General features: G+C 34.5%; 3 protein-coding genes across 5 annotated transcripts; 1 reads left to right on the top strand and 2 right to left on the bottom strand.

The window, feature by feature from the left end:
• The first annotated feature begins 4,530 nt into the window (after window positions 1–4,530).
• Window positions 4,531–10,552, top strand: LOC104090653 (probable receptor-like protein kinase At1g49730). The gene is made up of 9 exons (XM_009595812.4): window positions 4,531–4,848; window positions 6,488–7,039; window positions 7,748–8,035; window positions 8,160–8,421; window positions 8,629–8,681; window positions 8,877–8,944; window positions 9,036–9,125; window positions 9,311–9,395; window positions 9,480–10,552. The coding sequence occupies exons 1-9, from the start codon at window positions 4,767–4,769 to the stop codon at window positions 10,007–10,009; spliced, it is 2,010 nt and encodes a 669-aa protein (XP_009594107.1). The 5' UTR covers window positions 4,531–4,766; the 3' UTR covers window positions 10,010–10,552.
• A 945-nt stretch (window positions 10,553–11,497) lies between these two features.
• LOC104120812 (uncharacterized) lies at window positions 11,498–16,694 on the bottom strand. 3 transcript variants are annotated; one of them, XR_011410837.1, is made up of 3 exons: window positions 16,477–16,694; window positions 13,872–15,536; window positions 11,498–12,291 (listed from the first exon to the last, which is right to left on the bottom strand). XR_011410837.1 is itself a non-coding variant. In XM_009632658.4 (2 exons), exon 2 carries the CDS (start codon window positions 15,498–15,500, stop codon window positions 13,929–13,931), a length of 1,572 nt encoding a protein of 523 aa, XP_009630953.1. In that variant the 5' UTR covers window positions 15,501–15,536; window positions 16,477–16,694; the 3' UTR covers window positions 13,659–13,928. The 3 variants fall into 3 exon arrangements, 1 of the variants encoding a protein (XP_009630953.1); XR_011410836.1 differs by having other exon boundaries at window positions 11,498–12,373; XM_009632658.4 differs by lacking the exon at window positions 11,498–12,291 and having other exon boundaries at window positions 13,659–15,536.
• Window positions 16,695–19,442: 2,748 nt separating this feature from the next.
• On the bottom strand, window positions 19,443–22,542 carry LOC104120822 (thioredoxin M3, chloroplastic). Its single transcript, XM_009632674.4, has 2 exons — window positions 22,167–22,542; window positions 19,443–19,962 (listed from the first exon to the last, which is right to left on the bottom strand). The coding sequence occupies exons 1-2, from the start codon at window positions 22,384–22,386 to the stop codon at window positions 19,643–19,645; spliced, it is 540 nt and encodes a 179-aa protein (XP_009630969.1). The 5' UTR covers window positions 22,387–22,542; the 3' UTR covers window positions 19,443–19,642.
• Window positions 22,543–23,566: the final 1,024 nt, after the last annotated feature.

Below are 23,566 nucleotides of genomic sequence, written 5' to 3' on the forward strand. Positions count from 1 at the left end.
TATAAAACAATATTTAAATCACACTAAAAGAAGAAGAAAAGATGTAGGAAAGTTACAAAGAACCCGTGCCCTAACAGCTTTTGGCTCGTTGTGGCACTCTATATTCTCCAGCATCTGCTGCTCTCTTTTTGGACCCCACCTTTATCATCTTTCTTATCAAAATTACAAATAAAAATATTCTCTCAAGAATTTCCCTAGGTAATCATTTTCTTTTATAAAAATGTACATAAGTTCAGTTTATGCAGTCTTAGCTCGATTATTTTTCTAACAATTGTTGTATATAGAGTTTTTATAACTTAGTAATTATGATTAATTCACGTGTGTCAAAAAGATTATAATTTTTTTTTAATGTTTATTCACCTATTTATAATACTTCATGTACATATAATGGCAAAACAAATTGTTCATAAAATGTGAAAGCAACAAACTTCAAATATTAGAATAAAGTACTTTAAAACTCATTGTAAAATTTTTACAGTGAAGGGAAGAAAAATAAAACCTAACCCAACTTACCTCAATTGTCCTTCTAAAATTGAATTAATTAAAATTTTGATACATAAATCTTGTACGAAACAAGTGGTCTGTATTGTATTTTTAGGACCAAAAAGATCTCCTTTGCCAGTGATTTAGTCAAGGGGACATTTATTATGATGTTACTTTCACATACTAGTGGCTTGTATTGCATTTTTATTATACTAGTCTCTATTTCACGTGCCTTGTACGTGCAATCAAAAGTGTAAAAATATTTATTTAAGTCAATAAACATGTATATTTTGAGTTAAATATTGTAAATATTTTAATTTGGATACTTGTGTTAGAGTGTTCTTATTTCTAGATTTTGAGTATGTAATATTGAGTAACGTAAATATGAAAATCGGATTACATCTAAAAAAAATTTTCACATTCATATTTTTAGAATAATATACTTGCTCTGATCCATTTTATATTTCACATTGTTTTAATTCGTTAAAAAAAAAGAACGACATATTTTATGTTTAAAAATATTTTAATTATAAACTTATCATTTTATTCTTAATGAGATGATTTACCGTGTACAAATGTCTATAATTTTAACTTTCTTAAAATATATGCCCTAGTTAAACGTAGCCACATAAATTATGATTTTACTATTGAGTACTATTTTTTCAATAATGAAAAATCACTACTATTTAAAGTAGTAAAAGGAAACATGAGAAAAATATCTTAAGACCATCTATGAATTGTAGTCTTACAGCAAAATTTTAACAATTCCGCAATATTCATGTAACGGATCTTGCAGTTTGAACAATTACAAAGTCGACATATGTTTGTGACAGGTTGCATATTATGATTTTATCCAATATGAAATTGTCTTTTTAAATCATGTGATGAATACACATAGATTGTACTTTAAAATCGGAAGAAAACAAAAAAAGAATAATGAAAAGAAAGTATTTAATAAAACAAATTCATGTCGGCATAGTGAACTTTCATATCCTATCAACATAGATTCTCTAGCAAAATCAAAATCTGGAATTAAAAAAAAAAATCATAAAGAAAGCATGCCACAAAAGTTTCCTGGAAGTAGCAAGAAATCATCCGACAATGAACATTAGATGAAGCAAACAAAAATAGAGGAAGCTTACTACTACTACTCCGCATGTTATTCCTCTTTGATGATCTACAGGCCGGGGTGATACCTTAACCCCCACCAGCAGGTGGCGTTTGATTTTTTAAAAAATGAGTGTGCACTTCAGTTACTTTACCTAGATAATTCTTATCTTACGATGAACAAAACATACTTATAACAAAAAAAAAAAAAAAAAAAATTGGCTTGGTTCAAATTTCCCTTGAATTCAACTTTACCTCTATGTTTTGCAATGAAAGTCTCTCAATGGAATCAAAAGTTTGTTCATATACCACAAATTAAACCTTTTTAAAAGAAAAAATAAACCTTAATGAAGATAAGGTGACTATAATAAGGAGTATTGGATTCGAAGCAATAGCTATTGTTTTAGTTGAGTAGGACTATAAATTATCACGATTCTAGCTATAATGAAATTTAATTTTTGTTTCCTATAATCTATATTATATTAAAAGCACGAAGGTCAATGTCGTTCATCTTTTTTACTCCTTTAAAATATAATTAATACCGGACAAAATAGGTATTTGATTATTTTTATAATATTTAATAATTAATCATTTAATTAATTTCCTACTATAATGATGTCCCCTGCATGCAAGGAAATAAAATATTTTAATTAATTAAAAATTTCAAATATTTTAGGAAAGTTAAAGTGATACAAATATGATTGAATTAATTCTAACGAAATAAAAAGATAGGAAGAAACTTAGAAATATATGCTTTTGTTAAGTATCCTAACTAATTAAAAGGTCATACGTTTTAGGAAGTTTATAGTAGAAAAGAAGTACACTTGCTCTCCGAGTAGGAACAGGAGTTTCAAGTCCATAATTACATACAACGACTATAAAACTAATTCATTTTTTTCGTATGTAGTTTATTTCATGTATCTACTATGAATTTATCTAACTGTCTATGGCAATTATTAGATTAATTGATTCGATAAACACATGAAGCCCCTATGCATAATATTGGTCAATATTTTACTCTTTAAAAATAAATTTTATATTTGAAAAAATTGTCATTTAATTATTTTTTATTGTTCAGTATATTAAAATCATTTTTTATACTTTTCTATTCATCGGGTTTTCGTAGAATATTTAAAAACTACACTCAATAATTAAAATAAATAACTAAGAAATATTTTAAGAATATGAAAGAAAGAGAGACAAAGAGAGGTGGTTGGCGCAATAGGCCAAGAGACTAAAAAAGAAGCATGATGACTTGTGAACTTAAAATAATAAAATTATAAAATTGGAGTAAATTTTAAGTTAATATAACAATAAATATGATTAAGGACATATATGAGCAGAGTTTTTCTTTTGTTGAGTTGGCTAACAATGATCATCAATCATTTTCAGGAAGTTATACCTTTTCCTTTAACTTTTATTTTTTTTAATTCAAATATAAAATTAATATAATATGTAATTTTTGAATTGAGATGATTAAGGACTTCTTTGAGCAGAGTTTTTCTTTTGTTGAGTTGGCTAAATATGATCATCAATCATCATTTTCAGGAAGTTATACATTTTTCTTTAACTTTTATTTTTTTAACTCAAATATAATTTTAATATAATATTTATGTAGTTTTTATTTTTTAACAAATATTGAGATAAAATACACGCGCAACGCGCGTATCGTTGGACTAGTAATTATAATACCACGTAAGATGGTCGAAGCAAATGTCGACACCAACATATGTTAATTCTATTTGGACTCTAATTAAGGAAATATACCTTTTACGTCTTTGTACATTAAATGGTATATGATATTTTAAATATTAATGGATATTGAGGGGCACAAAAGTACGGTAATATTTTAGAAATATTTTTGTCACATAACATTTAGCATAAATTATTCATATTTTTATAATAATGTAGATAAAATCACCGAAAATTTATTGACTACAACCAAAATCCAAGAAGGATGCTATTTTTATGGAAGAAGTGAACAATTGTTATTTTTTTTTGGAAAATGATATTGTTTTCAGAGCGTGCAGCAACTTGAAAAACGAAAAATAAATTGTACTCCCTACGTTTAAGTTTATGTGAACTTATTTCATTTTTGGTCCGTTTCAAAAAGAATGACCCCTTTCTAAATTTGGAAACAATTTAGCTTAAACTTACAATTTTACCCTTAATGAGAAGCTTTTATAACCACACAAATACTATAGGCCCCTTTTTGACTTGTTTAGGACCACAAATATCAAAAATATTCATTTTTTCTTAAACTCCGTGCCCAATCAAACAGGTTCACATAAATTAAAACGGTGAGAGTATAGCTTTAGAGTTAGATCTTGACCGAGATGTTACAACTATTTTATCTAGAGTTCTCTCCTTGATTACACCCTTTTCTATTTTACTCATCTTGAATAATCTCTTAAGGTCTGCATGATGGAAAAGCAAAAATAATTTTGGGATAAAAATTTAATACCGTCTTATTATCCCTTGTCTGGTTACTAATGCTGGGATAAGTTATCGCTGGATTAAAAATAGTACCGGGATAACTTATACCTGCCAGAAGTTGGAATACTAATCTTATGATAAGTTATCCCAGCATAAAATAGTAAAATTGACAATCTCGAAATTAATATAATATACCAAACAGTCAATAAAAAATAATATTAGAATAACTTGTCTCAACATAATTACTCCCGATATAATTAATTTCAGCATAACTAATCCATCCATAACTTATGCTCGATCCAAACCACCCTTAGTTCATCAGATTTAATATTTTTACCTCTTCTTCTTCAAACTATTAAACCTGGACTAACTATACCTTAAAACCAAAATTATTGTTTTAAATTCAGATTATGTGTACTTAAATGGCATCTATTATTATCATAAAAGAATATAATACTAGTACTATTTGACATTTCCTTTTCCAAAAAAATCTGCTGTCAATAAGCTTCTTGTCTAGACATGGAAAATATATACAGAAGGAAAATGGAAAGTGTGGGGACTGTGGGGGTCTGTCTATACAAAGTCTAGAGTCAGTCAAAAGCCGCACTCACTTCTCCTCGGACTCTGCTCAGTTGCCTTTGTTCACAAGCGTTCCTAATTTGCTAAAATTAGCTGTTTCCTTAGACTAACGCATTTTCTCACTGTTCCCTCATTTCTGCATCTCTTCTTCAAGCTCTGCCATGGCATTGAACGGACCAGCCATTTTTCTGGGGGTTTTGCTCTTTCTTCAAATGCAGTTTTTTTCAGCAAATGCTGCTCCAGGTATACATTGTTCTCTACTATAGTAATTTCTCAATTTCCTCTTGTTTTGCCCTTTTGGGAGCTTTCCCTTTTCTTGTTCAGCAGTGTTATGCACTTCCCTTGTGGGCTATGTTTGAGTTCTATCCTCTCTTTGAACTTTGTTTTTCATACAGGTAAAGGAAAAAGTTTGCATTTTTATTATTATTTGGGCATATATGTGAGTGTTTGTTGAGGAAGTTATAGGAAGTTCCAAGCTGCTATGATTTTCTTGAATTTTGGGGGGGGTTTGTATTATTCTTGATTTTGTTATATTTGAGGTTCATGGGAATTTAAGGGGGAAGTAGAAGAAGAAAGGTTTTTTTGGGCTGCATGTCTCTTAAGACCTGCCAATTTTCAGAGACAGTGTGCCTTTTAGTTCGTTAGAAATTAGAAAGGAAGCTAGCCACTGTCAGTGGTGGAGCTCATTCTGATCCAATTTATGTTTGCTTATAAGGTTCATGAGATTCAAATTCACTAGGATGCAGATGGGTCAGCAATTCTAGTTCAGTTTTAATATTGCTAATATGCATTAGTTCATTTAATTGATTGTGTTACTGCATGCTTTATAGATGTTCTCTTTTAAAGCTTAAGTTATATACAATGACTGTGTAAAGAATTTTTAAATTATCAACTGAATAGCCTATTATAGTAGGTTGTTAATCTATTTTCCGTGTCACAATATCATACTTACTTGATATGAAAACTTGTAAGTCAACTTAACCTGATCGTGTAAAATTCTTTATAATGTCAGTGCATTTCCACAAGTACATTAGTCTTGTTCGTTCTATAGACCTAGCTGCCCTACAGCATCCTGAAAGTATGAATAGTACAGAAGTACATATTCTGAGTTGAAACTAAGAGTCCTTGTCTAAACTTCAGGTACCCTTTAATTGATGGTGCCTCATCATTTCTAGATTAGTGTCATATGAAAGTATGGAATTCTCATTGTCGGAGTAATATACTCATGATTACAATCTTCAACTTCTGCTACATGATCCAAAATGAAGAATTTGATTGCCTTTTTAGATAAATGCTTTGATGAAGTAATTGCCTTTTAAGATGGTTTGTTTTATTTTCACGGGAAGTATTGTCAAAAATACTATAAATCATTCTTAGATTGCTTCAATGTCAGGAATGTAAATTTGGAAAAGCAATGATGAAGTATGCCTATTTGGGAAATTGCAAAATAGGTAAAATATCATGGCATTTGAAGTAGAGGAAGGTTAAGTTATGGAACATTGGAAAGTACAGTCGAACTCTGACTTGTCCTCTCCTGTCTGAGGTCTAATGGTTCAAGTTTGCATATGTAGTCTAGGCTTACTAAATCAGTGTCCATATAACTGGCTGCTAACACTTAAAAAGGATATAGGATTTTCACAGCGTTACTTGTTTCGTTAACCCCGCAGCAAGTTTTGAATATAGGGAATGCATGCAGGAGTTTGGAATTGGACATGTTTCATGTATCAATTCTTTCTATGCATGAATTTACCTCCATTGGGCTTTTCCAAGCTTGTCCTATTTGAACTCAGCCTTTATTGCAATCCTTGGAGTAAACCTGAGACATCTCTCAACAAATTGGGATTTGAACAATGATTATCTACATTTTCTTCTACACATGCAGAGTGCCCCTTAGACATGGCTGGATCCAACTATACTCTGACTGCCTCAATCTGCTCTAACAAAGAGGACAGAGGAAAGTGTTGTCGCTACATTAATGCCTTGATTGCAATTTCTGTTGCTCGATATGCAAACTCAACAAGCAACTTGGGGGTTAATGCTGAGTTATCAAAGATTTGCCTAGATAAAATAGCAGAAACTTTCCAATTCCATGGAGTGACCAGAAATGCAACGGTGTTCTGCGGGTTCGGGACAAAAATTCCTGTGAACTATGATTGCCAAGGTCGAACAACTGTCACTCAGATGCTTCAATCTCCCCAGTTTTCAAGTGTTACTAAAAACTGCCAAGTCCCCCTCTCGGTGGAAAGTGAATGTAGGAAATGCCTCAATGCTGGCATCTTGTATCTCCGTAATCTAGTTGGTGCAGCTAATAATATGACATTTAGTACTTGCCGAGATGCAACTTATGCTGCTCTTGCAAGCCGAGTTGACAGTGCATCAGCTATTGATATTGCTCGTTGTTTCTTTGGGGTTCATGGCCTTATTATACCTCCAGGTACGCCTTAATAGAGAAGTGGTGTGATTCATTATTGAAGCCTAGGTAGATCAGTTATAGGAATTATACCAAAAGTTTTATGCATTGGACTATTTGTTAGGAAATTGAATTCTTTTTCTCGAAATTCCCTTGAGTTGCTTTCAATTATCCATAATCTTTATAAGGTATTCCATTGATGTCTAAGTCCGAGCATACATAAATGTGTGCAACTAGTCCTGCAGAGCCTCTTCTATAACTATCAAAAGATAGGGAAAAGAAAAAAAGAAAGAAAAAGGAAAAACAGAAAAAGAAACCTACTTCTTCTTGTTTTCTTTGTGATATCGTAACCCCTGAAGTAATTACTTCTCGACACAAATGGATTCCAGTATCTTCTGTACCTTAATCATTAACTTATTTATAAGTCATAAATTCCTTAAATCTTCTATTCCTAGACTTGAACATTTTCAGATTCTTTCCAGGAACATCCTTCATATCATCAATATCTTATTTTGACTAGGCTGTGATATTATAGCATATTAGCTTCACTTTACACTCAAAGCAAACTGCTGTTATGACCCTTGTTTGTTAGGCAGGTAATTATGTGCCTGTTTTTGTATTTCTGCATATAAATAAAATTCCATAACCGTAGGTCTTTATGGATCATTTAAGTGACATAATGCACTTTCAGCCATATCAAAATTTCTGACGTCCATTGTACGTCTAAACCAGTTTCAGGAACATCTCCAGCACAACTCTCACCAGAGGTCTCTCCAAGCCCTCCTGTTGCTGCTAGCCCGACTCAACTTTCCTTGGGTACTCCTGTTAAGCAAAATCGCCGTCATTACCACCTTACATTGGTACCAGATGTTGGCATAGCAGTTACCGTCATGGCTGTCCTGATGCTGCTTGTCTTAATTGTTCTGATTTGGAGGAAAAGCAAACAGCTAGAAGATTCCGATGCAACTGATAAGAAATCTTCCAAATCTTTCACACAGCCGCCGAAAAGATTCCAGGAAGGTAAAATTTTTGTAGTTCTTTTAGACTAGTTATGTACTCGTCAAACAGGAAACTGCAAAAATCTGTTAATTTACCTTTAGGGTTCTTATCCTGTTTGCTTAATTGTTGTACAAAATACACACAGGTACAGCTTCTATATTTAAGAAATACAGCTACAAGGAGACAAAAAAAGCCACCGACAACTTCAGCACAATCATAGGGCAGGGAGGATTTGGCACCGTATACAAAGCTGAATTTAAGGATGGTTACATTGCAGCAGTGAAGAGGATGAACAAGGTTTCTGAACAGGCTGAGGATGAGTTTTGCAGAGAAATAGAACTGCTTGCTCGACTGCATCATCGTCATCTCGTTGCTCTAAGGGGATTTTGCATTGAAAGGCATGAGAGGTTTGGGAATCATAAATACGACTTCTTGTTTGTTTTTTTCCACCTTCTTATGTTTTTATTCAGCTTCCTAAATAAGGTTACATATTAACTAGTTCACGTGTTAATAAATCTTAAATGAAAAAAGAAGAAGCTAGTTTAATATCTTCCTTTCAATACAGAACATTATTAACATCTTCCTTCTAATACTGAAAATTTATCATGGAGCAGGTTTCTTATGTATGAATATATGGCAAATGGAAGCTTAAAGGATCTGCTTCACAGTATGCTCTTGTTCTTTGAGTCTTATTTTCCGACTCTATTATTAAAAGATATTATGTCTTTAAGATCAGCGGGTGGACAAAAAATACGGTGCATCTTTGATTACGGTTCCATCTTAGAGTAGTTGTTATAAATATAATGAATTAAAACTGAACTTCTGCTAATTTGCTCAACTGTTTCTCTTAATATATGTAAAGATCCAGGTAGAACTCCCCTCAGTTGGCGTGCAAGAATTCAAATTGCTATTGATGTGGCAAATGCTCTGGTAGAGTTTTGATTACGTACTATCCAATTATTATAACTCTATAGGCTGCTTAACATTCAGTGCCTCCTTATTACATTTTGCCTCCATGTAGGAATATCTTCATTTCTACTGTGATCCTCCGCTGTGCCATAGGGACATCAAATCAAGCAATATATTACTGGATGAGAACTTTGTCGCAAAGGTAACTTACATTAATTCAAGGGTGGACCTAGGTTCACTTTACTACATGTGCAAATTATGAATCTTTCTCTTGTTCTTGCCTATCAAATTGTTATATCAGATCTGTTGGCAGGGCAGATTTTTCTTTTAACTCTGTAATATGATGATCAGGAAGTACTTTTTTCTGACACTTGAATCTTGTTCCAGATTGCAGATTTTGGACTTGCACATGCTTCAAAGGATGGTTCTATTTGCTTTGAACCAGTAAACACAGATATCAAGGGAACTCCAGGTTGGAGAAAATTATAGTTATTAGTAAAACTGAAACATCATTCATTACTTTGATGATGTAGAAAGAACTTTGCTTTGTTATTAGGTTATATGGATCCTGAGTATGTCATCACCCAAGAGCTGACAGAGAAAAGTGATGTATATAGTTACGGAGTGGTATTACTGGAATTAATCACATCGAGACGGGCAATTCAAGATAACAAAAATTTGATAGAGTGGGCTGAAATACTCCTGACATCAGAATCTAGGATAACCGTGCTCGTAGACCCTAACATTGGAGACTCTTATGACTTTGATCAACTTCAGACCCTTTTAGCAATTGTTAGATGGTGTACACAGAGAGAAGGACGTGCTAGGCCTTCGATCAAGCAGGTACTTAGGCTTTTGTATGAGTGTGCAGACCCGATGCACAGTGGCTTTGTGCAATCAGTGGAGGACGAAGACTATGACGAGATTGAAGGTAAGGGAAGATCAAGTAGGTCCAGGCAACACAAAGGTGAGGAATTATTTCACAGTGGTGATGGAAGGTGTTTAGCTTCTTCGTCAAGTACATCAAGGTCTTATTGTAGCCGAAGCTTCCTAATTGAAACCAGCCCTCCTCAGTCGCCACTTTAATAAACCAGCCATTTAGACCACTGTCTTTTTTTTTTATACCGAGAAATCTCCGTGCCCTGCTAGTGCATGGTTCGAAACTCGGTGGATAATAAACCTGCCCCTCCACCCTTTTGACTGTTTAATAACTTAGAAGCAGATTTTTAACTGTAAAGCCATCCTGACATTGATAAGCAGCACGTACACGCGACACCAGAAGCTGTAATCCAAGGTCCATGAAGTTGCTTCATTTCCATCAAGCAAGGATTTTTTTTTCGCTTATAAAGCAGCCAGTGTCTACAAGAAAATTTTATGACCATTTTTATTACAGAGCCAAGTTCCATTTTGTTCCTTCATGCAATTTTTTTGTAGAAGGGACAGACTAACAATTAGATTTTCTTTTTTTCTTGGTTGGTTTGTTGAGTTTTGTAACATTCTTTAACACTTTCCGGGCTGGTGCTTCTTGCAAGTTATTGGAGTTGTAACTTATTGGCTTGTGCTGACTCCTTAGTTGTATTGTTTCCAACAGGCAACCTCAGTAGAAATATTGCTACTGTTTTCACATCTTATCTGGGAAACAAAAGGAAGTTTTCTGTTTTAGGTGATTCTTCATTGCAGGGTTGGGGTATCAAATGAGCCCTTTCTTTTCTTGCTTTGGCTCAATCCACGCTTGGATGATAGCGTAAAGTGTTTTATACCCTCATGTTAAAGAGACCTACAACATGTAATTCTCTACAGTAAGCCTAATTTTGTGACATAGAAACACTGATACTGTAAAAATAGATTGTACAGCCAATGCATTTAAGTTATATCCTTTTTAAAATTAGATGACAAAGAGAAAACTGAAGTTCGATTACCCTACAGTTGCAATCTAGTTAGGACAGACTGAAGTCTGAAACTCGGAGCTTGGGAAAAAAAAAATTAAAATGAAGCAAAACACAATTACTGAAGTGAAGTGGATAACTAATGCATCTGAAACCAGAGATAGCTGATGGGCCCATACAAGTATTTCAATGACTCCAAAAATAACGTTGGGGGCCAAACAACCTGTCGTCCTTTTTGATACAAAACAGTTGGCAAATGTTCAGTCCTCATCAATATAACTAAGTGTGGAACTATACAAATCTTGCTGACAGATTTTATTTTTTCTGTCAAATGATTGCACCATAGATATTTTTGTAAGACTAACCTGTCAATTACAATTTGTCAAATTTCAGTCTATACATCTACTAAATCCTTCCACAATACAAGAAATACAAGAATCAGCATTTCCTTTCAGATCCCATTGTGATACCCCACCCTCTTCTTAAAGATGAGTACCACCATATTAAAGGAGATAAACCAAGTTCCATCAGGTAAATACCAATAGCAGGAACCAAACATGGGTATGGAAAAATAAGTTTTTTAAGCCTTGCCTGAGCAAGGGGAAGAGGGGGGGGGGGGGGGGTTTCATATGTTATATACAACAAGCTTGCCAGGGGAGGAGGGACAAAGAAACTTAAGGAAAACCAATTCAATGAACAAGAAAGAGTTGCTATATGAAAATTTACTGACAAATGACAATTCTTCCAAGCACGCACATAATTCACCTTAAAGAATAAATGTTTCATACGGAAGCAAACGAATAGCTCCAAGTTATGTTGACAACGAGCAACATAAGCCATTAAACGATATCCCTGGCAAAACCACAACCTTCGGAGAGGATATTTGTTTCAGAACCCAATTATGATGCTTCTGCATGTAGCAAGCATCAGTTACATGGAGCAAGTGCCCCCTGCCAATGTCGAACCTAAATATCCAAACCATGTGATTAGACTATTGCCATGATTGTCCACAGAATGAAACAATCCAAAGGATAAACACAGCTGGAGTTTCATGACAAACTTTACACCTCAAGTAACAATATCAAAGTGCATACAACTATATGACTGAAGTCCTCGACCAACTATTCAAGCTACTGTATATGATGCGCAATCATATGGACTCTACAACTCTATTCCATATTGCTGCTGATAGCCAACTAATCCTTGTACAGTCGGTTGCATATCTCCACCCATTTAGATGTTCAAGCGACCAGATTCAATCCTTTATAGCTGCTCGACATGCACTTAAAGCTCATTTCAGATATGGATGGTAATACGAGGTAAGCTATCGATCACATTTGGGACCTTTACCCTTCACGTATTTCCCAAACCAAAGTTTACTATACTTGCCATCACAGACTTCTGCAGGAGCTTCAATACGCTACACAAACCATCACCCAATTGAAAGAAGTGACAAAAATGATCTGCTTTTGCAAGACTGGCCTGCCATAATTGACACCATCATGGAAGCGTTAGAATGGGGAGTCCTTTAACTTCAACATCCCTCCAATGCACAAGGCTTAAGCTGGAAATGCCAATGCCAATGCCAATGCCAGATAAGATAATATTGTCAGATGTAACTAAGAAGGCACCAAAAGTAATACTAAGAATTTCACATTAGTAGTACAGCATGCAATGCTTTCCATCATGGAAGCTCACTTCTTTCCTTAGCAGGTGAATACATCCATAATTGTCCTTTCATAGTGCACAACAATTAAATATACCAAATAAAAAAAAAGGAAAAACAGATTAATATGCCTCGAGAAATGTTGCTAATTGATTTGTTATCTCCGCCTTATCATTGACCTCTCAACATATGGCAAACACCCAAGAGGAAAACTTAAGTTAGCCAGCACCCCCACCCCCCCCCCCCACCCCCCCACCCCAAATTAGTAAAAATTTTACCAAAAACTTTTTTGAGCATACTAGATATGGTCCTTGCATCTCTTCCCCCTGGTAAGCTTAAGAGCCTTTACGAAGGGGTAGACTTTCACTACTCCGAACAACTTTGACTCAATCAAACTGGTAAGTATTGTTCTTTACTGTCTAAAAAATATAAAGGTACTAAGATGATAAACATAATATAAAAGAAAAAGGTCTTAAAGTAAAATAAAGATAGCAGCCCAGTCATAATTAGCTTGAAATGGAAGTAACTTGACGCGATTCAAATGAAACCCTTCTAGGACGCAGCTTCAGGCTGGACTTGAAAACTACAATTGTTTGTAAAAGAGTCCCAGAGAGAGCACATTCAAGAATCTTTTGAAAAAAAGTAATCTAAAATTCCAGCTCTTTTTGTAAGAAAAAAATATTCTTTATACGTGAAAGATAATGGTTAAGCAGTTGTTCCTTAGGACCTAACTCAGTTTACTCAAAGTTTCAAAATCGGAACGCCAGATTGCTTAACTTTGATAACAGTCTCTTTGCGGCAGAGAGTTTGCAAGAACCATGAGATGAGCTAAGAGTGTTCAACACTTTCTCACAGCAAATACAACAACAACATACCCAGTGAAATCCGACAAGTGGGGTCTGGGGAGGGTAGTGCGTACGCAAACCTTACCCCTACCTTATAAAGATAGAGAGGCTATTTCCAATAGACCCTCGGCTCAAGAAAAGCTTTCTCACAGCAAATACACTTAAGAAAATCTTTGAGTATTTCATAGACTTGGGAAGGAAATGGGGAGAGAAATGCATCTCACTGAATTTAGAAGCAAAATTCAGATCCAAGTTACTACCATAAAAAAGCAATTCCTAGAATGAAAATTCTGCTTTACCACGATGAGAAAAAAAAAGCACCTCCTGCACAGACTAGCTTGTATAATTTACACCTTCTAGCATGTATTTAGATGAAAGCAGCGAGAGGTAAATATACACAGAGATCTCCCATTGTGGTTAGATCAGTTTCAGTATTCTAGTGTTACATTGGGACCTCTGACATTATTGAACGAACAACATGACTTCAGCTTTTCCTCATCATACTGAAGAGAAAACAAAAAGTACAAGGACAAAGTAGCAACAACAAATACCTCAAGTCTCAAGGAGTTAAGATAGTAAATAGTCAGGAAATGAAACGACAAACACTTCTAGCCACCAACAGCAGCCAGAAACTTCCTCTTGCTAACTGGCTCCTCTTGCACAATCGCTACATCTTTCACCTTTGCTAGTAGCTGCTCAAGTTCAGCCACTCCAAAGCTCTCGTAGTCCAGTTGCCTCTTGTACCTTTGTTGATATATTTCCTCAAAGCAACCAAGAAAAATCCGACAAGAGTAGCTCACAAGTATCTCTTGAAGCTCAAACTTGAAATTTTCAAGACTTTTTTCAACTGTTGCACCCATATCAGATTTCTCACCACTCCTTCCATGCTCTTCTATGAGTGCTCTTTCATCATCCGAGAACTCATCCGAAGATCCAACCCCAGTCACAACTTCGGCATTTCCCTCTTGTGTTCCTTTTCCTTTATCCCTCTTTAATATAGTTATGGGAGGAGCACTTGGTACAGCACAAGAATTATGGAGGTAGACAAACTTCTTTTGGCCTTTCCCCCCAACAGATATTGCATCACTCATCTTCTTGAAAAGATTCACGAGCTTAACTGCCCTATATTCTGAAACATACAGTGGCCTCCCATAAATTCTCTGGTATTCAGCAGGAACACGTGTAAGAAGCAAGCAGCCGCCAGATAATTCAAGCAGCTTCACCAGCTGACACTTCAAACCATTTACATCCCCAGGCTGCACCCACGTCAAGTCACTCTGGTCATGTGAAGATGGACCTCCAGCTGAAACTTCATTTAAACCAGGTGGAAGACTCTGAGTTCCCATACCCGTAGGATAACATGGCGTGGAAATTGAAGTGCTATTATACTCAGCCAGCGAATGTGATATCATTGAGAAATCCCTTGCATTATAGTAGCTTTGTGAGAGGCCCCTATACACTATTGCTTCATCTTCATTCTGACCATATGGGCTGTCATTTATCTGGCAACAACCCATTAGAATCCCAGCAATGTCTGAGACACCACCACCACGACAAGGAATCAAGGCCTTTGCAGGGGGCACAAAACCTTCACCTCGAGCCACACTTGGCCAGTCCCATACAAACCTCCCTGCATTACATAGAGCAGACGAAACGCCAACCCCCCCAGGAATGACAAGGATCACAGTGTATCCACGTTGACCAAGAATGTGAAGTGCGGGAGCAAAATCAACATCTCCTGATATTAGCATTATGGACGAGGGTGGGGGATTGTCAAGAGCAAAAAGGAACATGTCAACCAAGATGGCCTTGTCGGCTGCATCTTTCCTGCCATTGGGGACATCTATAAGTTTAACACCAGTTCTCTGGCAGCCCTCTCTTAATCGCCTGGGGAAAGCATTAAAATCTCCAAAGGCAGAAAACATTGTAACTGCTCCTCTGATCACAGGATGTACCCGCAGAGCCATTCTGATGTTGCCAGCAACATCCTCAGGGCGTACATCACTTGGAACAGGACAGTTCTCGATGTCCCAAAGAATTGCCACTGGTCCCTGTGAAGAATTTGAGCTTTGCAGGGAGAGAGGTGCTAGTGCTTCCGTGTTTGTGTTTGCCATCTGCTTCCCACTTTGTTCCAAGGACTCTGACGACAATCCAAAAGATGACGTAGGAAGAAGTGCCATCAGTATATCATCCAAAGCTGTCTAGTCGCTGGCTACCTGTATATGGCCAATAAAATGCAACTAGCTAAATGAATGACTAGATACAAAATCCATGGAAATAGAAGTATTTCCAAAACACTTTCATTAATACTGATGCAGCCTCAAGAACAATAATTTCACAATCAGTCATCACAATTTGCTCAGGATGAAAACTAATACAATAACATTTTCGGCAATCTAAAAGCGGAACATCTTAACAATGGGCTATTTAGTTCCCATTAAAACTTCTACCGAGTTCTGTTAATTTTTCCAAAGCATACTTTGTAATGGATTATGGGACTTGGAACCCACATTAGAATCATTGATTGGAATGATGGATTTAAATACCCTTGGGCTCTAAGCCTGCAATAGCTAGCTTTGGGTCCCAAGTCCCAAATTCTCCAAAATATATAGTATCTTTTAAGAAAGTAAGCTAAAAAAACCACTTTCGAATTCTCAAATCATCAACACAAAGTAAAGGCCGGCCAGAAAACTGAAGAACTTCCCAGTGTAAAACAAGAAAGTGTTCTTGCAGCAGCAATCACTGATCTGGTCAAAAGACAAAAAAAAAAAAAAAAAAATAGAAATTCCAATAATGAACTCAATCAACTATACAGCAATCCCCAATTAGTTGGCATCGATTATATGAATCATCTATAACCATTCAGCTATATTCAAGAGAATCCAAAATTCCAACAACTCGAGATAATTAAATAAAGTAGTTTCGTAAGTTTAACTGGAATCCATTGAATTCACTTATGGGTAAATTCAAGAAAATAACGGCAGACATAAAGACGATCATCTTATCAAGAAATCAAACGTGTCATTGTGTGTGTGTGTGTGTGTGTGCGCGCGCGCGCGCATGTAGAGAGAAATTGGAAATTGAAGGATCTTAACTGGGGATGGGATTTAAATACGGAAACCCACGTGTAGCGAATAAAAGAAAGGGGGAGAGTACCTGAAGAAGAAAGAAATGATGAGCTGCAAAATACAGATGCTGATTCTGAAGTACGAAACCCAAAAAAAACTGTGATTTTGAGTTTACAATCTCTATTCAGTACACTTGATAATTCTTCCCTTGCTTGTATGTACGCGCTAGAAAAGGGCAGACATCTGAATTGGAATATGGGCCGTGGAAACACCCTTACTGCTTTACTCATCGATTTTATTACTAAACCGACATCCGCCTATTATTTTTCCCTCTGTCTATATTTCTCTTTTATACGTTCCTTAAAAAATATTTCTTTCGTTTCAATTTATGTGTACTCATTTAATTGCACACATAATTTAAGAAAAGATATAAGACTTTTAAATTTGTGATATAAAATAAGACACATATATTTTGTATGACTATAAATCATTGCATAAAGGTAAATTATTTTCAAATAAGAAAAATTATTACTTTTTTAGCACGGATTAAAAAAAAATATATGTTCACATAAATTAAAACATAGGGAGTATTAATTAAGAAAGGGTTAGACTATTCTACCCTTATTTATATTTTAACATATAATCTCTCTTCGTTGAATATTTATTCTATTTATGTGTTATCTCTATCTTAAAGAACAATTATTACTAAAGATAAAAAAGAAAAAAAATAATTAATTTTATCTTGAACTTCTAAAATGATAAATAATTTAAGACAACTATTTTTAGTAACCATGACTATTAATATGAGACGGAGGGAGTAAAATTCATCCCAAAATTACGTTTTTATATACTCTCTCCGTCTCATATTAACAGTCATGGTTACTAAAAGTAGTTGTCTCAAATTATTTGTCATTTTAGAAGTTCAAGACAAAATTGATTATATTTTTCCTTTTTTACCTTTAGTAATAATTATCCTAGAAAATACAAACACCTTAATTATAGATAATTTTATTCAAATACCAAGAAGTCAACCTTGTTATCTTAAACACTTTAATCATGTTTACACTAATGCAATCAATACTTTAAATACCGAAATTCTTTATAAAAGTCTATTCAAACCAAAATTCTGCTAGAGTAGATGATATTGAAAGAAAATTTTCAAATCACTCGTTTGAAAATATTTTGAAGGAAAGATGAATTCCATTTCATGCAATATCTGTTGGAAGAGTTAATTTTACTGATTTGTTAATTTTATCCTAGGTGTCTCTTCATATTTTCTATAAAGCAAATCAATTATATTCACATTTAGTAAAAATATGGATAATATTCAATAAAGAAAGATTAAATATTAAGACACGAATAAGGGTAAAGTAGTCAAAATCTCATCCTAATTAATTTTTCTTAAGGGGCGTGCATAAGAGAATCATGGCATATAATATGAGACAGAGGGAGTACATTAATACTCCCTATATTAATACTCTCTCCGGTCCACAAGAAGTGATTTTTTGAATGTTTTCACACAGATTAAGAAATTCATCTTTTAACATTAATTAGCAATAAAATTGACCATATTAACCTTTATTATCTCTTCACATAAACACCCCTAAAACATACTCCAATATTATTTACTCCAAGGGCAATATAGGGAAAAAATAATTAATTTATTCTTGAAATCTGAAAAAATCACTTATTTTGGACCACAAAAAAAGGCCAAAAAATCACTTATTGTGGACCGGAGGGAGTATCATTTAAAAATAATTAATTAATACTCCATCCGTTCACTTTTAAGTGTCACCTTAACAAAAAATAAATAAAGTACGTATTTTATAATTTTATCCATAATAATAATAGAATTTCAAAAAATCTTGAGAAATGATTTGAAGAATTAGTAGTTAATGATAAGGGTAAAACATAAATAAAAGATTATTTTTCTCTTAATTTGTTAAAATAAATAAGTAAAAATAAAAATATATTTTTAATCTAATGCACAAATATAAATGTACAGAGGAAGTAATACATAGCATCACCTCAATTTTATTACTTAACCATAGCAAAATACTTAAGTTTGTGATATGCATGGGATGTGGGTAAGTTATAGGTCAAATTGGAAGGGCTTTCCCTTTTTACACTCGCCTCATTGGAAATAAAAATATTAGTTTTAAAATTGAGTCATCGCCTGTTCAATCCGAAAACAAACAGTTGATGTGTTTTTTTTATTGAACTAACTATTTTTGGATTTAATGCGTGCATCAAAAGATACTAACATACTATAATTAAGTGATAAATTGAGATAAGATTACATAAGAATTAACAACAATTAAGAGATAAAACTTATAAGAAAACATTATGTCACATTTACAAAATTGGTTCATATTCTAGGTTATTCCCCATGTACTAACCAAAATGTTAGATTTTTTCTCTCCATTATACTTTGGGTCTACTCATATCTTTGTCACTAACAAATCATTTTGTATTTGTCACCGTATCAATGGAGCTTTAGTGTCAAATGGATGAACTTCACGTGTCGAAATACTTCAAAAAAATATATTCAATTTTGTCTTTTGCTTTTGACTTTTGGCTATTATTTAGAATTACCTTCCGTCATGCTTCAAACTTGAAGATCCGTTAGGTTCAAGGCAAAATGAGACCTTTTTTTATTCTTCTGGGTGTGAGTTAAATTAGAGCAAAAGATAACGTAGTGTAAAATCTAAAAATTTCTATTAGTAGTAAGACCAACTTAACCCCTTTCTCCCTAGATAAAAGCTATTCCCCTTGCATACTACAAAGCAACTGCTACAATTCGGTAGGAAGATTAATGCTTTGACAATTTCTGGCCACAGAGTGACATTCCAGACCTGGAGATACCCCGGCGTTCACATATCCATAAGGCGTTTATTAGAATGTTCAGAATAATACTTATTTCTCAACAAAGCTTAGTAACTCACAAGTCACAACACAACAAAAAGACAATTTTAGTAAGCAAATGCAGTCACTATTTACAAGTTCACAGACCCTATACAAATTTCATTGTGAAGAAAGTGGCAAGAAGTGCTATCATGGAGAGCCAATGATTCTTCTTAGTATGGAAAAGGAAAAACGAGCCGACGATTCACAGAGAAATAACAATACAAAAAGCAAATGCATAGAATATTACAAGACATTAGAGGGGAAGAGAATTCAAAAGAGAGTTATTAAGTTTGTGTGTTGAACTTGATATGCTATTATGACGGTCTTTTTAATGGAGGGAACTACATCTAAGAAGCTAGAAGCCTTTCAATCGAAGCCACATAGAACTCCTTAGGCATTGTTCCGATGACAGAGTCGCATTTCTCCCCATTCTTGAACAGTAAGACCACAGGAACAGCCTTGATATCGTAGTCCTCAGCAATTTGCGATTCACTATCTGCATCGAGTACGTAGCATTTTAATCTCCCTGAATACTCAGCTGCAATCTCATCAAGTACTCGGTGAACCATCCGGCATGGGCCACACCAAGTGGCATGAAATTCAACAAGAACAGGAATATCACTGCTCAGAATCAATTTCTCCCATGACTTAGCAGTGACAACTTCAGCTGCACATTACAAGTTAGGAAACAATTATCAGCATAAACTTTCCAAAATCAACTTGGATCAAATACCTACTAAAAACACGCTTCACATATGAATCCATAAACAATCCATTTTCCCACACACTAGTGAGCCGAAACCCTTGACGACCATATTCAAACACAGTGCCTAATGTACTGGACATGTTGCAAAATGAATGGACGACATATGAACATTTTTCTGCTCCTTGTTGTAACAGAATTTAACAAAAGCGTAACAACTTTTGATAGGTAATGCAAGTATAACAAATGTATAACATTGTGAAAATATTTACATCAACCTTCTCTACAGATAGTATTATTGCAAGTATAATTGCAGTATGATCTCGACATACTAAATCTCCTTAATCCCTCCAAAGATTCCAATTCTCAGGAAGACAGACTACTTTTGCAACCGAGCACTTAGCTTTCCAAGGTAGACCACTAAGGGTAAGTTTAATTAAAAGCATTTAAAGAAAACTAAGCATATCCGGAAAAGGAAAAAAGGATTCTAGAAAACTAAACATATCCAGAAACCAAGAAAAAAAGCCCAGATAGAACATTGATTATGTAACAAAACGAAGCAAGAGACCAAAATATGTTTGACTGCCACCTTATAACAATACAAATCTTTTTCAACCAGACAGTAGAAATGGAGAAGTTTGAAATGGAAATATTTAGACTGTGATAAAGCACATTTCAAGGTTTTTCAGTCAAGAGATTCTTAAGCTCCAAAGAAGACGCGCCTAGACCTCAAACATCTTGTCTTTTTTCTTATGGTTGTTCTCTGGTGGGAGTTTAGTCCTCAAACCTAAAAGCATAGCAACAAATCTCGTTTGACATCTATTTAGGATAAACAAAACAGATTAGTTTTCGACCTTGCAGGGACAAAATATTAGTAGCAACTCATATCTATTTCCACATACAAAGTAGCATTTAGTGATACTTTTTATACTGAAGATTTCAAATCACTTGCATCCACACATGGAACCTGAGATAATTTGCATAGTGCTGCAAGTATTTCAGCAAGAGGAAACATAACTTTCAGTTGGCATGTTGGATACTCCAAGCATCATGAAGAACCTTTGGTGCAGCTGGAGTGGGATTACAAGAAGTAGATACGGAGCTTGTAAAGTAATACCACATGAAATGGCATACACAATATGGAGAAATAGAAACATGAGAACCCTTGGACACGGTGGAGTTTTCTTTACCCCAAATTTCATGCTCTTTTGTTTATATTTTAGCACATAAAAGCATTCCAATTTTATAGGTAGGAATAAATAATTCCGTCTAGATCCTTCTCTAAGTACTTCTTAATGGTGGAGTTCAAATTTCTTTGCAGGAGAATCTACTTTTTTAACTGATGAAGAAAATCGAATCCATATAATTTCACGAAACCAGAAAAGAAGAAGTGTTTCCAAATAGACCAGGCTAAGACATATCAAGCCAAATGGAAAATGTTCAATATCAGTATTCTAGAAATAGATTTCTCTTTTACTTGCTTGTTTATCCAATAGCTATATCTTGGTTAGGGAAAAAATTACTAAAATCTACTTACTTCTGACATGAACAGTTTTGGATGAGGATAATCTCCGCAAAAGCCAATCACTAACCAGAGTGAGTGCAATTAATTGTATTTCTCACTAATACCAATTGGTGAAATAAGTAACACCGTGATATTTCATAAGATTTTGAAAATAGTGGATCACGTCATTAATGAGGAAGAAATAATTGCCCTGAGATCTAGTACCAAGTAGAGATCCACTTACGGAAAGCATTTGATTCCATTTTACCGAACCGTCCACTCTACTAATCCGAGTATTCGACCTTGTGCAGCTTAGACACAACACACACACACACACACACACAGACAAAGAGGAGTTCAAACAAATGTAGAAACTACTTTAAACCATAAGAAAAGCAATCATGATCCGAGAGCGATTCCATTAATTCTCCGATACAGCCATTAATGCTTAATCCTGAGGACCTACTCTTAGACCGGATCGGAGCATTTTCTTTATATTTAAAAATTGATGAACACTACAATAAAATGAGGACAATAATCACAACTATCAACTTCAAATCGGCGCATAAAAACTCGATTCACTTAGATTTTCACCAGCATAACAACAAAATAAAAAAAAAGTACGTATCCTGAGAAAGATAAACAAAAGATATTAGGTATTTACCTTTGGTGCGGAGACATGAGACGCGTAGAGGAGGAGGGGAAGAGGATTTCCAAATTCCGAAGCCCTTCTTGTGCTCAAATGAGAGACCGAATCCAACACTGTGGTGCTGTTTACACTTGTACGGCAAGTTACAGAGCTGGTGATATTGGAGAGATGAGGGGCGTGAGAGAGAAAAGGGAGCGTTGGAGTAAGGAGTAGCACAGTGCGCACTCGCAGCCATTTTGCAAATGCTGATATCTGTCTAAATTTCAACTAGTATGAGCCAGTCACGTACTCTGCGCGTTCCTTTATTTCAGAGGGGAAACTTTGCAAATAATATGATGTTGTTGTAAATTGTTGCAGACATTATTCCCAATTTAAGCGGGGAAGCAAATTTCCCAATGTAAGAATAAGTTTTATATATATGCGGAAGAATGAGATCTAAATATTTAGCTTGCGAAAAAAATTGAAAGTTTAAGTTATGTTTGGAGATACATTTTATTTGAACAAAAATTAAAATTTTGTGAGTGGAAAAAAAAAATTCACTCAAAAATTGGTACAACTTTTGGGAACTTGGAAATTTTTGTAGTCTTTTTTTTCAAAATATGATCATATTTGATAAGCAAATAATGTTTTCAAAATAAATTTGAAAAAATGAAGCCAAAACTATGGCTAAAGGAGAGTTTAGTACTTGGACAATATTTGGTTAAAGTTCAAATAAAAGGATATTGAATTCAAGTATAGTTTTTTTTAAGTACTAGGATATGAAATTTAATTGAAAAAGGTTAAATATTTGTTAATGAAAACAATAAAATATTCATCATTTGTTTTTCAATATTTCACGAATATTTCAAATAGGAAAGTTTATGTTAACTGATTGAATGCGGCAATTGGCAAGTTAAAATTAAAGTCAGTAAAACGTGATTCCTCATGGAACGCTGATAGTGACTGCAACTGCCCACTGACCTATATTGGTTTATCAAAACTCGTGTTGATCGATTTGTGGGGTTATGAGATATCACCACCAAACCTGCAAAAACAAATATCGTTTTCTAATCGTATTTCTACTTTGGCAGTTTTCGTATTTCTACTTTTTTGGCACTTTCACCTAACCTCATCTTCTTTCTTTTATAATGATTTCTCTTTGGCGAAGAAAACATTAAAAAATTAAATTGGAAATAAATAAACAGTACCCAAAAGAAAAGAAAAGAAAAAAAAACAAGGAACCAATTGACGTCATTTGCTTACACACGCCCAGTGGGATGCGAACCCACAATCGCCTGATTAGAAGTCAGACGCCATATCCATTGGTGCTGCAGCGATCGCTTTCAATTAATTTTAAATATTCGTTTTACACTAATTGCACCCAACACCACGTAACTCTTGACTCTTTTTTCTCCCAAGTACAAGTAATTCGACTG

The sequence above is a fragment of the Nicotiana tomentosiformis genome, chromosome 1 (genome assembly GCF_000390325.3).
Source record: "Nicotiana tomentosiformis chromosome 1, ASM39032v3, whole genome shotgun sequence".
Lineage (NCBI taxonomy): Eukaryota > Viridiplantae > Streptophyta > Magnoliopsida > Solanales > Solanaceae > Nicotiana > Nicotiana tomentosiformis.

Bases quoted from the DNA above. Each gene is read 5' to 3' on its own strand.
- LOC104090653 (XM_009595812.4), top strand. From the start codon at position 4,767: ATGGCATTGAACGGACCAGCCATTTTTCTGGGGGTTTTGCTCTTTCTT. The intron at 8,036-8,159 runs GTAAAATTTTTG...AAATACACACAG, and splicing joins GCCGAAAAGATTCCAGGAAG to GTACAGCTTCTATATTTAAG. The intron at 8,422-8,628 runs GTTTGGGAATCA...ATCATGGAGCAG, and splicing joins TGCATTGAAAGGCATGAGAG to GTTTCTTATGTATGAATATA.
- LOC104120812 (XM_009632658.4), bottom strand. From the start codon at position 15,500: ATGGCACTTCTTCCTACGTCATCTTTTGGATTGTCGTCAGAGTCCTTG.
- LOC104120822 (XM_009632674.4), bottom strand. From the start codon at position 22,386: ATGGCTGCGAGTGCGCACTGTGCTACTCCTTACTCCAACGCTCCCTTT. The intron at 19,963-22,166 runs GTAAATACCTAA...TGTAATGTGCAG, and splicing joins CTCATGTCTCCGCACCAAAG to CTGAAGTTGTCACTGCTAAG.